General features: G+C 46.0%; 1 protein-coding gene across 2 annotated transcripts in view; it reads left to right on the top strand.

Moving 5' to 3' along the window:
* Positions 1–17,581, top strand: part of KAT6B (lysine acetyltransferase 6B) — a 259,060-nt gene that overhangs the window by 127,685 nt on the left and 113,794 nt on the right. For both annotated transcript variants that reach the window (XM_069752999.1, XM_069752998.1), the window contains exon 6: positions 4,826–4,958. In XM_069752999.1, coding sequence (XP_069609100.1) covers positions 4,826–4,958 — 133 coding nt within the window. The remainder of the gene's footprint in view (positions 1–4,825; positions 4,959–17,581) is intronic.

Genomic DNA, 17,581 nt, shown 5'->3' with positions numbered 1-17,581 from the left:
TGATATTGTTTAACGACTTTGGTTCTCAAGTCCTAGGACAGTGCTCTTCTCTCCATACTTGGTGTGGCTGTCACGACTCTGTCCGGTGTCTTGGAATCAGGGGCGCCTTCCTTGTCCCTAAAGTTAGCTATCCCTGTTCCCCAGATTACTTTTTATGGTGAAGATGCTGGGCCACGTACTTTGCTGAGCTCCTGAATCCGCCCTCAGTCTGTTCCCTCCCTCACCCAGGGAATAGGGGAGAAGTTGTATAATACAATGCAATACACCAACCAGACTAACAAGGTAATAAGAAAAGGGATAGATGAAAATACCAATCATACAAATATGCACACGCAAACAGAGGAAAACACCAGGTAGTGGAAAATGGGGGGAAAAGCAACAAAGCAGGAGGAGAGGATTAGCATCATATGCTTCAAACAAAGTTGTTTACACACAATTTTGGAAAGATGCCAACAATTTTGTTTTACCCATTTTTGAGTTTTTGTGTGAAATTATGTCCAGTTTGACTTTTTTTTTTTCTCTTTTTTTGTGTTGTTCCAATACACACAAAGGAAATAAACGTGTGTAACAAAACATGTAATTGCAATCATTTTCTGGGAGAAATACTTTTCACTCTGAGTTTTTATTTAAAGAGCAAAATCAGTTGCACTTATAATATGCTCCTCAACATTGAAATTGCGACACCAAAGAGAAGTCGAGGAATCATGGAAATCACAGAATGGACAGACATGGTACTGAAACGCAAATTATAAAAACAAACATTTTTTGAATATTTCAGTTTCATCTGTATCAAATATGAGCTCCACACGCAGAAATTCCCACTCTTACAACCTTGCCTGCTATTAATGAGGTTATTAATGGTTGTCTGAAGAAGGTTCTGACATGCTGAATGCACTTGGGCAAATCATCAAGATCTGCTGCTGGCAGCTCTGTACAACTGCTGATCAATGATGTCCCAGATGTGCTCGATGGAGACATTTCCAGAGACTCTGTAGGCCACGGTAGTTCATTAAGGACACGCAGGCTTGTCACAGTAGAACAAGCAATTTGCGACCTAGCATTTTTGTGTTGATTAAACAGCTTTTCGGACACTTTGGAGAAATGGAAGCACCACTGCTTCCATGATTAAATCAATGTAACTACGAGCTTTTGGCATACATGGAATGAAGATTAGTAGGGTCAAGCTGCCATACAGTATGCCACCGTACATCATATTCCTGTGTGTAGGACCAGTATGATGTTCATTTGGGAATGCTTTTTAATGGTGTTGCCTACATGGTCTCATCAGATTAGAATAATGGCGCATAGAAATCCATCATGTACGGCCAGTGAAATTAGTCATCATGTGCTAAGACTAAGGCATCAAAAATTGTCTCCAAAAACCATTTATGTGGCCTTGGGCTATGATCCAGATCTTTAACTACTGTTCCATTGGATTCACAACACAAATCTGAAAGGCCATCATGGTGCAGAGCAAGACGACAATGAAGGCTGGAGTGGAGGTCTATCCTCTTCAGTGATGAGTCTGATCTTATTACACAATGATAACTGCAGATTGGTCTGGAGACCATGTGGGCAATGCCATGAAGAAGCTTTCATGAAGTAATGTGAAAGTGTCCCACAGACTGTTGACTGAGAGCAGCCTGGGTGGCCAAAATATGCTGCAATAGTCGGCAGCGTCTCCAGACTTGTTTCTCACTGAGCACATCTAGGGTAAAAGGGAATCTGTCAGCAGATTTTTGCTATGTAATATGAGAGCAGCATAATGCTGCATAGAGTTCCAACAATGTATCACTTACTGTACATTTGATAGAATCCCTGTTTTCACTGATCTGGCTCAATTCAGAATATTTACAGATTTACAATTTTTTTTTACATCAACAACAATGCTATAAAATGCAATAAGAGGTGATAAAAACATGGTATGTACCCCAAAATGGTGTCAATAAAAACTTCAGCTTAGGGCGCAAAAAATGAGCCCTCCCCAAGCTGCAGATCCCAAAAAGCGAGACCAGTGTGGGTCTCGGAAAATGGTTACAAAGGCAACGTTTTATTTTTTTTCATGCAAATTTCCCCAAAAAATTTTTGACCACTTAAAATCTATATACCGTATATACTCGAGTATAAGCTGAGATTTTCAGCCCATTTTTTTCTGACTGAAAGTCCCCCTCTCGGCTTATACTCGAGGCAGGGTAGGGGGAGCAGGGGCTGTCTAATTATACTCACCTGCTCCTGGTGCAGTCCCTGTAGGTCCCTGGCTGCCTGGCGCCTCAGCTTCTTCCTGTACTGAGCGGTCACATGGTACCGCTCATTACAGTAATGAATATGCGGCTCCACCTCCCATAGGGGTGGAGCTGCATATTCATTACTGTAATGAGCAGTAACGGTGACTGCTCAGTACAGGAAGAAGCAGCAGCGGCGGGGAAGCTGGGACTGCACCGCACCAGGAGCACATGAGTATAAAGGGGAGGGGAGCGTAACACTGCGCGATATTCACCTGCTCTTTGTTCCGGCGCCGCTCCATCTTCAGCGTCTTCTGCAGTGACACTCAGGTCAGAGAGCGTGATGACGTGGTTAGTGCGCGCCCTCTGCCTGAACGTCAGTGCAGAAGACGCTGAAGACGGAACGGCGCCGGAACGAAGTCAGGTGAATATTGAAAGTGCCGGGGACCTGAGCGACGGAGAGGTGAGTATGTGATTTTTTATTTTTATTTTTTATCGCAGCAACAGCAAACGGGGCAAGTGTCTGTATGGAGCATCTTATGGGGTCATAACGTTTGTACAGCATTATATGGGGCAAGTGGCTGTATGGGGCCATAATCAACGTTTGTGCAGCACTATATGGGGCAAGTGTCTGTATGGGGCCATAACGTTTGTGCAGCACTATATGGGGCAAATGTCTGTATGGGGCCATAATCAACGTTTGTGCAGTACTATATGGGGCAAGTGTCTGTATGGAGCATCTTATGAGGCCATAATTAACGTTTGTGGAGCATTATATGGGGCAAGAGTCTGTATGGAGCATCTTATGGGGTCATTATTAACCTTTAGGGTATGTTCACACGTTCAGGATTTCCATCCTTTTTTTTTCAGGACAGTTTTTTTTAAAAAACTGCAGCTCTTGGCAGAAAACGCAGGTCCTTTTTTTGGTCCTTTTTTTGTCCTTTTTTGATGCGTTTTTTGATGCGTTTTTTTATCCTTTTTTTATGCAGTTTTCTATGCAGAGACTGTGTGTTTCCTAGGAAGCTTTTTAGGGCTAAAATGGCTGAAAATACCCTAACCCTACCCCTAACCCTAACCCTACCCCTAACCCTACCCCTAACCCTACCCCTAACCCTACCCCTAACCCTACCCCTAACCCTACCCCTACCCCTATTCTAACCTTAGTGAAAAAAAAAAAAAAAAATTCTTAATTTTTTTTATTGTCCCTACCAATGGGGGTGACAAAGTGGGGGGGGTGTCATTTACTATTTTTTTAATTTTGATCACTGAGATAGGTTATATCTCAGTGATCAAAATGCACTTTGTAGCGAATCTGCCAGCCGGCAGATTCGGCGGGCGCACTGCGCATGCGCCCGCCATTTTGCAAGATGGCGGCGCCCAGGGAGAAGACGGCCGGACGGACGCCGGGTAAGTATAAGGGGGGGAGATTAGGGCACGGGGGGGGCATCGGAGCACGGGGGGAGGGGGCATCGGAGCACGGGGGGGCATCGGAGCACGGGGGGCGGGATCGGAGCACGGGGGGGGCAGCCACACTCCGCCCACGCACTTCCGCCCGCTCCCCCGCACTTCCTGCTGCAGCGGTTCTGCACATCAAATCGCAGTAAAACCCGCAGATATATTTTTGATCTGCGGGTTTTACTGCGATTTTGACCTCACAATGGAGGTCTATGGGTGCAGAACCGCTGCGGTTCAGGAAAAAGAAGTGACATGCTCCTTCTTTTTTGCCGCAGCTATTCTGCGCGGCTTTTTAAACGAAATTACGGATCATGTGCACAGCAGTGACTGTTTTCCATAGGGTTACATTGTTATGTACCCTGCATGGAAAACAGCTGCGGAACCGCAGCGGCAAAACCGCTGCGGTTCCGCAGTAAAAAACGCACTGTGTGAACATGGCCTTATGCAGGATTATATGTGGCATATTTTAATATGGAGCATCTTATGGGGCCATCATAAATTTTATGGAGCATTATATGGGGCTTTTGATTCAATATGGATATTCAAAAACACTTAACCTACTGATGTCTCAATTAATTTTTCTTTTATTGGTATCTATTTTTACTTTTGACATTTACCAGTAGCTGCTGCATTTCCCACCCTAGGCTTATACTAGAGTCATTAAGTTTTCCCATTTTTTTGTGGCAAAATTAGGGGGGTTGGCTTATACTCGGGTCGGCTTATACTCGAGTATATACGGTATGTTTGGTATCTGCCTACTCTTACTGACCTGAAAAATCATATTGCCAGGGCAGTTTTACCATATAATGAACATGTTAGAAAACCCTAAAACTTTTGTGGAATTGCAGTTGTTTTTTTTTTTTTTTTTTGCAATTTCACCACACTTTAATGGTGTCATTCAAAAGTACAACTCCTCCCGCAAAAAAATAAAAAATGGATGGCTTCTGGAAGAAGGGTAGGAGGAAACAACAATCAAAAAGGGAAAATGGCCCCGGGGTGTAGGGGTGAAATTTATTTTTTTGTGTTTGTTGAGCTGATCCAAAATAAAGAATATAAGGAATGACAGCATAAAATATGTAATATTTTTAACAGTATGAGTAAATGAGAACCATCATAGTGGGCTTATTCTGTACCTCTGTCTGCTTTAGGGATGTGGATATGTCAGGTTTGCCAGCCAAAAAAGAAGGGCCATAAGATCCTTCAAGAAAAAGCTGCTCAGATCAAGAGGCGATATGCGAAACCAATGGGCCGTCCGAAAAACAACCTAAAACAACGAATGTTGTAAGTCTTTTCATATTTGAATGTACATTTAATATAAATGTCCACTCTACATGTTTTCTGGACTCCTTTTCAGTATATCTGTTTCTTCATTTTAAACATTTATTAATAACATTAAATTAATTTCCTATTAAACCGTTTGTTCAGGACTAATCAGTTCATAACTAAATCCATTGAATAGATTATCAGTGTGAGATCAGAGGTGATCTAACACCCGTCACCACCACAGATCAGCTCAAATCTTGTGATCAGTAGGGATGTCTGGTGTCAAAACCTTATCAATTTCATGGCTAGGACTTATATATGCAAATTGCCTCATCTGAGAAAAATAGGACTTAAACTCTATAGCGCCACCTGTTGAAAGTAGCGATCCTACAAGTCACAATCAACCCTTTAACGAGTCATGCAATATGACTTAGGATAAAAGCCAAATCAGTATCTCAATTCGCAGACACGGTGTTTCGGGCTGTTGGCCCTCGTCAGTGCGAAGCATGAGAACTAATTTGGCTAGGTGAGAGACTCTGGACTGGGGTCTAAGGGGTAATGTTTCTCCTTATGGAGAGTGACATACCATCTCTGGCTTGTCAAGGTAAGGAGGCCTATTCGCCGTGCAATGCTCCTCTGGGAAATTAAATATGCAAATTGCCTCTTCTGAGAAAAAGAGGACTTAACTCTATAGCACCAATTAGACCCCAGTCCAGAGCCTCTCACCTAGCCGATTAGTTCTCATGCTTCGCACTGACGAGGGCCAACAACCCGAAACACCGTGTCTGCAAATTGAGATACTGATTTGGCTTTTATCCTAAGTCATATTGCACGACTCGTTAAAGGGTTGATTGTGACTTGTAGGATCGCTACTTCCAACAGGTGGCGCTATAGAGTTGGTCGGAGCAGAAAGGCCAGAACTTTATTTCGTCGCTGGATCTCCCGCAGACATCGCTGAATCGGCGTGTGTGACGCCGATTCAGCGATGTCTTCACTGGTAACCAGGGTAAACATCGGGTTACTAAGCTCTGTTTACCCTGGTTACCAGTGTAAATGTAAAAAAAAAAAAAACACTACATACTTACATTCCGCTGTCTGTGGCGTCCCCCCCGGCGTTCTGCTTCCCTGCACTCCTCCTGCATCCTGTGTCAGCGCCGGCCAGCCGTAAAGCAATTACAGCGGTGATGTCACCGCTCTGCTTTTACGGCCAGCACTTACACAGTGCAGGGAAGCAGAAAGCCGGGGGACGCGACAGGAATGTAAGTATGTAGTGTTTGGTTTTTTTACATTTACACTAGTAACCAGGGTAAACATCAGGTTACTAAGCGCGGCCCTGCGCTTAGTAACCCGATGGTTACCCGGGGACTTCGGGATTGTTGCTCGCTGGAGAGCTGTCTGTGTGACAGCTCTCCGGCGACCACACAGCGACGCTGCAGCGATCGGCATCTTTGTCGGTATCGCTGCAGCGTCGCTAAATGTGACGGTACCTTAAGGAATCTGTCCGAAGGTTTTTCTTAGCCCATGTGAGAGCAGCATTATGTGGATGCAGAGACCCTGATTCAAGCAATGTCCCTTTATGGTCTTCAAGCTATCATTTTGATAAAATCTCTGTTTTATTTGCTACATGTCTATCAGTTCCCTGAATGCTGAGCTGTGTATAACCCCCACACCACCACCACGGATTGTCAACTATCTGCCCATGTACATTATACACAGAAAGCTGCCAATCAGTGACGTGGTGGGTTTATACAGTGCTCATGAATATGCTGGACTGCCTGGCAGCTATACTAGTCATCTAGTGAAAATTTTCTGCTGATAAAATAGGATCACATCACTGGGATCATTGCCTCCGTCTCTACATTATACTGTTCTCAGATTAGGAGGCAAAAATCTGGTGTCAGATTCCCTTTAAAGCTCACATTAGACGAATGTCAGACAATTCCACCAATATCAATGTGTTCAGCCAACAGTCTAATGTATATGGGGAAATATCGATTTGCCATTCCTGATTTTGGACTGCTGATTGTATTATTTCTGAGAGATAAGAAGTTATCAGACATTTTTTGCTATTGGCTTTCTCATAGAAAATACAGGAACACTCAGCCAAATGAGTGCTCCTGTGTATGGGAGACCTGAACGAATGATAGGCTGAACCACCGTCTGTTTGACAGCCATCGAATGGCAAAGTTAAGGATTGTCAGCATTATAGTCCTTTAGTATAACACATTGTCAAATGATTATCTTACTAGAGATGCCATCTAATATATATATATATATATATATATATGTATATATATATGTATATATATACACTATATATATATATATATATATATATATATATATATATATATATATATATATATATATACACATATATATATAACGTGTGTGTATATATCTTGGCATGTCCTGTGTCTGTCTGTAACTGACGTACTAACACCATGTGGTTGGATGACCAAATGAAATGCTAAGGCATATTTACAGGTGCTTCTCATAAAATTAGAATATCATCAAAAAGTTACAGTAATTTATTTCAGTTCTTCAATGCAAAAAGTGAAATATATATGTACAGTATATATACACACTGCTCAAAAAATAAAGGGAACACTTAAACAGAATATAACTCCAAGTAAATCAAACTTCTGTGAAATCAAACTGTCCACTTAGGAAGCAACACTGTTTGACTATCAATTTCACATGCTCTTGTGCAAATGGAATAGACAACAGAAGGAAATTATTGGCAATTATCAAGACACACTCAATAAAGGAGTCGTTCTGCAGGTGGGGAACACAGATCACATCTCAGTATCAATGCTTTCTCGCTGATGTTTTAGTCACTTTTGAATGTTGGTTGTGCTTTCACACGCGTGGTAGCATGAGACTGACTCCACAACCCACACAAGTGGCTCAGGTAGTGCAGCTCATCCAGGATGGCACATCAATGCGAGCTATGGCAGGAAGGTTTGACGTGCCTGTCACCATAGTGTCGAGGCTGGAGGTGCTACCAGGAGACAGGCCAGCACACCATAAGACGTGGAGGGGGCCATAGGAGGGCAACAACCCAGCAGCAGGATCCCTACCTCAGCCTTGGTGCAAGGAGGAACAGGAGGAGCACTGCCAGAGCCTTGCAAAATGACCTCCAGCAGGCCACAAATTATTTATTTATATAGCACTATTAATTCCATGGTGCTGTACATGAGAAAGGGGTTACGTATAGAGTTATAGATATCGTTTACAGTAAATAAATTTACAATGACAGACTGGTACAGAGGGGAGAGGACCCTGTCCTTGTGGACTTACATTCTAATAATGGGGAAGAGACAGAAGGTCGGGGGTGTGGCAGCTCTGGTGGTGGTAAGGTGGCAGCTCTGGTGGTGGTGAGGTGGCAGCTCAGGTGGTGGTGAGGCGGCAGCTCGGGTGGTGGTGAGGCAGCAGAATGGTTATTGCAGGCAGTAGGCTTTCCTGAAGACATGGGTTTTCAGGTTCCTTCTGAAGGATCTGAGGGTGGTGGATAATTGGACGTGTTGAGGCGTGGAATTCCAGAGGATGGGGGATATTCGGGAGAAATCTTGGAGGCGGTTGTATGAGGAACCAATAAGTGTGGATGACAGTAGAAAGTCTTGGGAGGGTCGAAGATTACGTGAGGGAAGATATTAGGAGATTATTTCAGACATATAGGGAGGGGACAGGATGTGGATGGCTTTGTAGATCAGTGTTAGTAGTTTGAACTGGATACGTTGGGAAATTGGGAGCCAGTGGAGGGATTTGCAGAGGGGAGAAGCAGGGTAGTAGTGAGGAGAGATGTGGATTAGCTGGGCAGCAGAGTTGAGGACAGACTGGAGCAGTGCAAGAGGGCGGGGAGGCCACAGAGGAGGGTGTTGCAGTAATCGAGGTGGGTGATGATGAGGGCATGCACAAGAGTTTTAGTAGATTGTGGGCTGAGGAAGGGATAGATTCTGGCAATATTTTTGAGTTGGAGGCGACAGGAGGTGGAAAGAGTTTGGACGCGCGGTTTGAAGGACAGGTGCAGAGCCGAGAGTTACCCCAAGACAGCAGATTTCAGGTGCGGGAGAGAGTGTGATGCCGTTTACCATAATAGATAGATCAGGTAAGGTGGATACGCAAGATGGGGGAAAGATGATGAGTTCGATTTTGTCTACATTGAGTTTTAGTAAGCGAGAGGTGAAGGAGGATATGGCTGATAGACACTCCGGGATTCTGGACAGCAGAGAGGTGACATCTGGGCCAGAGAGGTAGATCTGAGTGTCATCCGCATACTGGTGGTACTGGAAGCCATGAGACTTTGAGTTGTCCTAGGCCAAAGGTATAGATGGAAAAAGTAGGGGCCCTAGGACAGAGCCTTGAGGGACTCCAACAGAGAGAGGACGGAATGAGGAGGTAGTGTGGCAGTGGGAAATGCTAAATGTGCGGTCAGAAAGGTATGAGGCAATCCAGGACAGGGCAGGATCTTTGATGCCAAAGGAAGAAAGAATCTCTAGCAATAGGCAGTGGTCGACTGTGTCGAAGGCAGAGGACTGGTCAAGAAGGAGGAGGATAGAGAACTGTCTGTTAGATTTGGCTGTGAGTAAGTTATTAGTCATTTTTGTCAGGACAGTTTCGGTGGAGTGGTGGGGGCAGAAGCCAGACTGGAGGTTGTCAAGGAGAGAGTTAGATGAGAGGTGGGAGGAAAGTTGAGCATGGACATGCTGCTCAAGGAGTTTTGAAGCAAACGGGAGCAGTGATATGGGGAGATAGCTGGGCATAGCAGTTGGGTCAAGGCTAGTTTTTTTTGAGGATGGGTGTGATGGTGGCATGTTTGAAGGCAGAGGGGAAGGTACCAGAAGATAGCGATAGGTTGAAGAGATGGGTTAGGGCTGGAATGTGCATGTGTCTGCACAAACGGTTAGAAACAGACTCTATGAGGATGGTCTGAGTGCCCGATGTCCACAGATGGGGGTTATATTCACAGCCCAACACTGTGCAGGATGCTTGGCATTTGCCACAGAACTCCAGGATAGGCAAAATCGTCACTGGCGCCCTGTGCTCTTCACAGATGAAAGCAGGTTCACACTGAGCACATGTGACAGACGTGATAGAGTCTGGAAATGCCATGGAGAGCGATCTGCTGCCTGCAACATCCTTCAGTATGACCGGTTTGGCAGTGGGTCAATAATGGTGTGGGGTGGCATTTCTTTGGAGGTCCGCACCGCCCTCCCATCGCCAGAGGTAGCCTGACTGCCATTAGCTACCGAGATGAGATTCTCAGACCCCTTGTGAGACCATATGCTTGTGCAGTTGGCCCTGGGTTCCTCCTAATGCAGGACAATGCCAGACCTCAGTGGCTGGAGTGTGTCAGCAGTTCGTGCAAGATGAAGGCATTGAAGCTATGGACTGGCCCACCAGTTTTCCAGACCTGAATCCGATTGAACACATCTGGGGTATTATGTCTCACACCATCCGCCAACATCACGTTGTACCACAGGAGTTGGCGAATGCTTTAGTCCAGGTCTGGGAGGCCACACACACTACTGAGCATTATTTCCTTGTCTTAAAGCATTTCCACTTTAGTTGGATCTGCCTGTAACTTCATTTTCCACTTTGATTTTGAGCATCACTCCAGCTCCAGACCTCCGTGGGATATTGGTTGTGATTTATTTTGATAATTTTTAGGTTTTAGTGTTCTCAACACATTCCACTATATAATGAATAAAGATTTACAACTGGAATATTTCATTCAGTGATGTGATATGTGTATATGTATATATATATATATATATATATATATATATATATATATATATATATATATATATATATATATTCGGACTCCCATGACAGCACTACGAGAGAGGGGATCCGCCCTTCAGGAACAGGAAACCTACAGATACAAAAGGGCTCTCCCCATGCATCAGTTGGTTTCCTGTTCCTGGAGGGACAGGATCCTACAGATAACATCTCGTAGAAGTCCCAGGCCGGCCGAATCTGGTAGCGGGGGGGTCTCCTACCTCGGCCGGTGCGGAAGTCCCTGGAGACGCCACGGTGGTCCTGGCTGGACTGCACGTCGGTGGCGTTGGCAGCAGGGAGCAGGGTCCGGAGGATTCCTGGTCTCCATGAAGCGCCGGCGTTGGTAAGTATTAATCCCCTCCCCTGGTTCATGCAGTGCGGCGGGGTGGTGTAGTGGCAGCGTCGGAGGTGGAGCGCCGTCCGGAGCGCTGCTGTGCATCCCCGGCGTCCTGCATCGCTCTCTGAGTGTTTCCGGAACGCTGTGGCACCGGGGGTGGAGTCAGCGGGCGCTTCCGGGTCACGGGGTGGCTGCGCATGCGCAGTCGTTCCAAGATGGCGGCGCCCATGGGTCCGGACGCCGGTTTTCTGCATTAGCCACCGCTGACCTCCCAGCTGCAGCCTGAACAGCAGGAGCCAATGGGGAGGACGCCAGGCAGCCTGCTGACCGGAATACAGGGGGATATAAGCAGGTGTTGGCAATAGAGCCCTGCTTTTGGCCACAGCTTCATCATGGCAGATGATGGTGAGCAGCAGCCTCAGCTTCTGGATAAAGTGCGGCAGAAAGCCGTGGAGAAGGAGCATGTCAGAAGTGACCAGTCCAGCCGTAAAAGCTCATCCAGACAAGGATCTAGAGCTTCGACTGGCAAAGAGCCCCCTCGTGTTCCGATACCTTTTTCTTTGGCGTGCACTGGTAAGTGATCTACGTGAATGTTCACTCAGTGTCGCGGGCCCCTTATACTTTGTCATTCTAGGAGAAGAAAAGTGCAAAGACGAAACATAAGGAGTGCGCCCTTTGTGAAGTCCCTTTACCAGATTCTTACCCTAAAAAATTATGCGCCTCCTGTATACAACAGACGCTGAGGTCTACAGGAGTGGAGGGGTTGAGTGACATCAGGCTAGATAGATGGTATCACCCTTATTGTCCTCCCCTAGGTAGTGGAAGAATCTGCTTCTACGGCTAATCTAAAGGAGATGATCCGTATGGAAGTAAGGGAATCCCTGCGGTCTCTGTCCCAGGCGGGAAGTTCAAAACAGAGAGCTCCGGTGATCTCTGATTCTTCGCAGGAAGATAAGGAGGAAGGTTCTTATGGCTCGATTCTCTCTTCCTCATCATCAGAAGAGGACTCTGGCCGATTCTGTCTGCCTCTGGACCGGGTGGATAAATTAGTTAAGTCGGTCAGAGGTACGATGGGCTTAGAGGAACCTAAGACGCAGCTTTCCCGTCAGGAGCTAATGTTCAGCTGCCTGGATCACAAGAAACGTAGATCCTTTCCGGTGAATGATAAGATTCAAGACCTGATTCTCCGGGAATGGAAAAAACTGGAGAAGAAAGGTTAATTGCCACCAGCTTTAAAGCGCAGGTACCCCTTTGAGGATGCGGCTGTGGATACCTGGGACAAGGCCCCTAAATTAGATGCTGCGGTGGCGAAGGCATCAAAAAGAGCCGCATTACCTTTTGAGGACATGGGGTCCCTTAGAGACCCTCTTGACAGGAAGGCGGATACCTTCCTTAAAGGTACCTGGGAGATGGCAGCCGGATCTTTGAGACCGGCAGTGGCCGCGACATGTACAGCCAGATCGGTAATGGTCTGGCTGGAACAGTTGGAGTCCCAGCTTAAAGAAGGCGCTTCCAGAAATTCAATTCTAAGTGCGCTCCCAGTGATCCAGGATGCTGCTGCTTTTCTGTCGGACGCTTCGGTGGATTCGGTCAAAATGGCTGCCAGAGCGGCAGGACTCTCCAACGCGGCTCGTAGAGCCTTATGGTTGAAGTGTTGGTCGGGTGACATTCAGTCAAGATCCAAGTTATGCGCTATCCCATGCAAAGGGGAATATCTCTTTGGACCAACCTTGGATGAGCTGCTTGAAAAGGCGGGGGATGACAAGAAAAAATTCCCTAATTTGTCATCGGCCTCTTACCGGCGTCCATTCAACAGAAGGAGATTTGGTCGTGGAAGGAAGCGCGCATCCTCGCCCTCTAGAGATAATTTTAGATGGGAGGATAGACGCAGGAGAGGTACGGATTACATGTTCCGCCGTTCCTCAAAAGAACGTAAGAAACCAGACCAATGACTAGCAATCCCTGTGGGAGGGAGATTGTCAGCCTTCTCTTCCGCATGGACTAACATCACAAATAGTGACTGGGTCCGAGGTATTATATCGGAAGGTCTGAAACTGGAATTTATTCACTGGCCTCGGGATAAATTTATGCTAACCCCCTTACGTTCCTCCACTATTGAACAGACGGCTTTAGAGGCAGAGATCATGAATTTATGCCTTAAAAAGGTGCTGATTGAGGTCCCAGAGTCAGAAAGAGGAAGAGGATTCTACTCTTCTATTTCTGATTCAAAAACCAGACAAATCATTTAGGACTATTATTAATCTTAAATCCCTTAATGAGTACCTGGTTAATACTACCTTTAAATGGAGTCAATCAGCTCTGCAATAAAGATGTTGTTCAAACACTGCTTCATGGTAGTTGTGGATTTAAAGGATGCATACTATCATGTTCCCATCCATAGAAACTTCCAGAGGTTTCTACGTGTAGCGGTGTCTATGGGAGGTATTGTTCGCCATTTTCAATTTAGAGCTCTTCCCTTCGGCCTCTCAGCATCTCCCAGGGTATTTACTAAAGTAGTTGCTGAGGTCATGGCGCACTTGCGAGAATTCAATATTCTCATTATTCCTTATCTGGATGATTTCCTTATAGTCGGAAATTCAGCAGACCATTGCCTTACTCAAGTAAAAACAGCTATGACTAAACTAGAACATCTGGGCTGGATCATAAATTATGAAAAATCCCGATTACAGCCCCTAAAAATTCAGAGATTCCTAGGGCTGTTGTTAAATTCTGAGTCCCAACAATGCTGTCTTCCACCTGATAAATTACTTCATATCCAACAACAGGTGTTAAAAGCAAACTCCAGACCTTTACAGTTTGAGGTTCTGGATTATGATAGAGCCTTACAGGGTTCCTTGCAGGGTCAGATGACATTAAGTCCAGTGGTTCTTGCATCTCTTAGATGGTGGCTAGAGGAAGACAATCTGTCAGCAGGAGTTCCCTGAATGACACAGGTGACTCGGGTAATCACAACGGACGCCAGCCCCACGGGGTGGGGGGCACACATGGGTGACGTTGTAGTTCAGGGTCTATGGGACCCCCAAATATCAGCCTCTTCCAATCAGAGGGAGTTGATGGCAATTGAACTCTCAATTAAGGAACTCCTCGTATATCTACAGGGTCACCATGTCAAAGTCCTCTCCGACAACCAGGTGGCAGTGGCCTACGTGAATCACCAAGGTGGAACACGCTCCGAGTCCCTGATGGAAGTAGCGGACCGCCTGCTCCAGACAGCAGAGAACCATTTTCTATCTTTAACCGCATTACATATAAAAGGGAAAGAAAATATAACAGCAGACTTTCTAAGTCGAAACACCTTAAGACAAGGAGAATGGTCTCTGAACACAGAGATCTTCAACCAGATTGTCCGCAGGTGGGGTCATCCAGAGGTGGACTTATTTGCCACCAAGGACAACAGAAAAACAAAAAAAAATTCTGTTCCCTAAATCCCAGGGAATATCCGCTGGCAGTGGATGCCTTCCTGATCAGATGGGATTTCCGGTTGGCTTATGCGTTCCCCCCCGCTGAGCCTATTGCCTCTGGTGGTCAGAAAGATAAGGATCAAGCGAGAATCATACTGATCGCTCCATTTTGGCCCAGAAGGGCTTGGTTTTCCTGGCTCAGGACCATGTCAGTGGAAGACCCCTGGGTACTTCCGGACATTCCGGACTTACTTCATCAAGGTCCGATCAGCCATCCACAAGTGAAGGGTCTCCATTTGACAGCATGGTTTTTGAGAGGTCATTTTTAAAAAACAGAGGTTTTTCCCCAAATCTAATTGATACCCTAATGAAGAGTAGGAAACATATAACCACTAAAATCTACTCTAGAACTTGGAGAAAGTTCCTAGCCTCTTCAAATTTTAATATTGAAGAAGGAATACCAATCAACCAGATTTTAGAATTCCTGCAGAAGGGGCTAGAGCTAAATCTATCTACAAGTACGCTAAAAGTACAAGTCTCAGCCCTGGGGGCCCTGTTTTCCTGTAACATTGCTAATAACTATTGGGTATCAAGGTTTATCAAAGCATCTAGTAGAGCTAGACCTATACACAAGAATAGATCGGTACCTTGGGATCTCAACCTAGTCCTTTCAGCTTTGACTAGGGAACCGTTTGAACCCTTACATTTAGCCTCAGTTAAATTGTTATCCCTCAAAACCGCATTCTTGGTGGCAATAACATCTGCTCGTAGGGTAGGGGACATACAGGCTCTTTCTAGGCTTTCCCCTTATAGGGAGTTTCTACAGGACAGAGTAGTCCTCAGACCGGACCCAGCTTATTTACCAAACGTAGCCTCAGATTTTCACAGATCTCAGGAGATAGTTCTACCATCATTTCTCCCTAATCCTTCTAATCCTAAGGAGGAGCTACTCCATACTGTGGATGTTAAAAGATGCCTATTAGAGTATATCTCAGTCACTGACGCTTGGAAGAGAGAGAATGTGTTGTTTTTATCCTTCCAAGGTCCTAGGAAAGGGCTTAGAGTGTCAAAGTACACACTAGCGAAGTGGATTAGGGAGGCTATCTCTCTGGCTTATACTGCAGGTGGAGGTCCGGCTCCGCAGAATCTGAGGGCGCATTCCACCCGGGCCATGGCTACATCCTAGGCGGAAAGATCTGGAGTATCGATCGACCAGATATGTAAGGCAGCTACGTGGTCTTCCCCTTCCACTTTTTTTAAACTTTATCGGTTGGACTTGGGGTCCTCCTCTGATCTCACCTTCGGGTTAAGGGTGCTACAGGCTATAGTCCCTCCCTAAGGTAGTTTACATCTTTGTAATTCTCTCGTAGTGTTGTCATGGGAGTCCGAATAAAGCATTAAGCTACTTACTGGTAGCGGCATTTTTCGGAGGCCCATGACAGCACCCTTCGTTCCCTCCCTTTTCACGTGGGGGTTGTACTTCCTATAATGTATATAATGAGATAGATCTCACCTGTGGTTTCTAGTACGATAGATTATGTTTGTATATAAACTGTATATAATGTATATTTGTGTGCCACTAACCGCGGTAGTCCTCTCAGGCTCTGAAATACAACTGATGCATGGGGAGAGGTGCCGCCCTTTTGTATCTGTAGGTTTCCTGTTCCTGAAGGGCGGATCCCCTCTCTCATAGTGCTGTCATGGGCCTCCGAAAAATGCTGCTACCAGTAAGTAGCTTAATGCTTTATCTATATACATAACTGTCTAAGGGGTACTTCCGTCTGTCTGTCTGTCCTTCTGTCACGGTTATTCATTCGCTGATTGGTCTCGGCAGCTGCCTGTCATGGCTGCCGCGGCCAATCAGCGACGGCCACAGTCCGATTAGTCCCTCCCCTACTCCCCTGCACTCACTGCCTGGCGCCCGCTCCGTAATCCCCTCCACTCACCGCTCACACAGGGTTAATGGCAGCGGTAACGGCCCGCGGTGTAACGCACTCCGTTACCGCTGCTATTAACCCTGTGTGTCCCCAACTATTTACTATTGATGCTGCCTATGCAGCATCAATAATAAAAATGTCATGTTCAAAATAATAAAAAAAACAAAAACCCTGCTATACTCGCCCTCCGCCGCCTTTCTCGCTCCTCGCCACGCTCCCGGGACCGCTCCATTGCAAGCGGCAGCTTCCCGTGAGGACAAGGACCTGCCGTGACGTCACTGTCATGTTCACACCAGCCCTGGCACCTAAAGCTGCCGCTTGCAATGGAGCGGTCCCGGGAGCGTGGCGAGGAGCGCGAAAGGCGGTGGATGGTGAGTATAGCAGGACTTCAACGGGCTATAGGTGAGTATATGTTTATTTTTTTTTTTTAAGTCTCTATACCTGGGGTGTCAAACTGCATTCCTCGAGGGCCGCAAACCATGCGTGTTTTCAAGATTTCCTTAGCTTTGCACAAGGTGTTGTAATCATTATGTGTGTAGGTGATTAAATTATCACCTGTGCAGTACAAGGAAATCCTGAAAACATGACCTGTTTGCAGCCCTTGAGGATTGCAGTTTGACACCTCTGCTCTATACTACGTGGCTCTGTGCTGGCCAATATAATACCTGACTGGGCAATATACTACATGGCTGGGCAATATACCGTACTACGTGGGCTGTGCTATATACTATGTGGCTGGGCAATACGTGACTGGGCAATATACTACGTGGCTGGGCAATATACTACGTGGCTGGGCAATATACTACGTGACTGGGCAATATACTACGTGACTGGGCAATATACTACGTGGCTGGGCAATATACTACGCGGCTGGGCAATATACTACGCGGCTGGGCAATATACTACGCGGCTGGGCAATATACTACGCGGCTGGGCAATATACTACGCGGCTGGGCAATATACTACGCGGCTGGGCAATATACTACGCGGCTGGGCAATATACTACGCGGCTGGGCAATATACTACGCGGCTGGGCAATATACTACGCGGCTGGGCAATATACTTCGTGGCTGGTCAATATACTACGTGGCTGGGCAATATACTACGTGGCTGGGCAATATACTACGTGACTGGGCAATATACTATGTGGACATGCAT

The sequence above is a fragment of the Ranitomeya imitator genome, chromosome 2, assembly GCF_032444005.1.
Source record: "Ranitomeya imitator isolate aRanImi1 chromosome 2, aRanImi1.pri, whole genome shotgun sequence".
NCBI lineage: Eukaryota > Metazoa > Chordata > Amphibia > Anura > Dendrobatidae > Ranitomeya > Ranitomeya imitator.
Note: the sequence above shows the minus strand (reverse complement) of the source record. Positions and strands in the feature narration are given on the sequence as shown.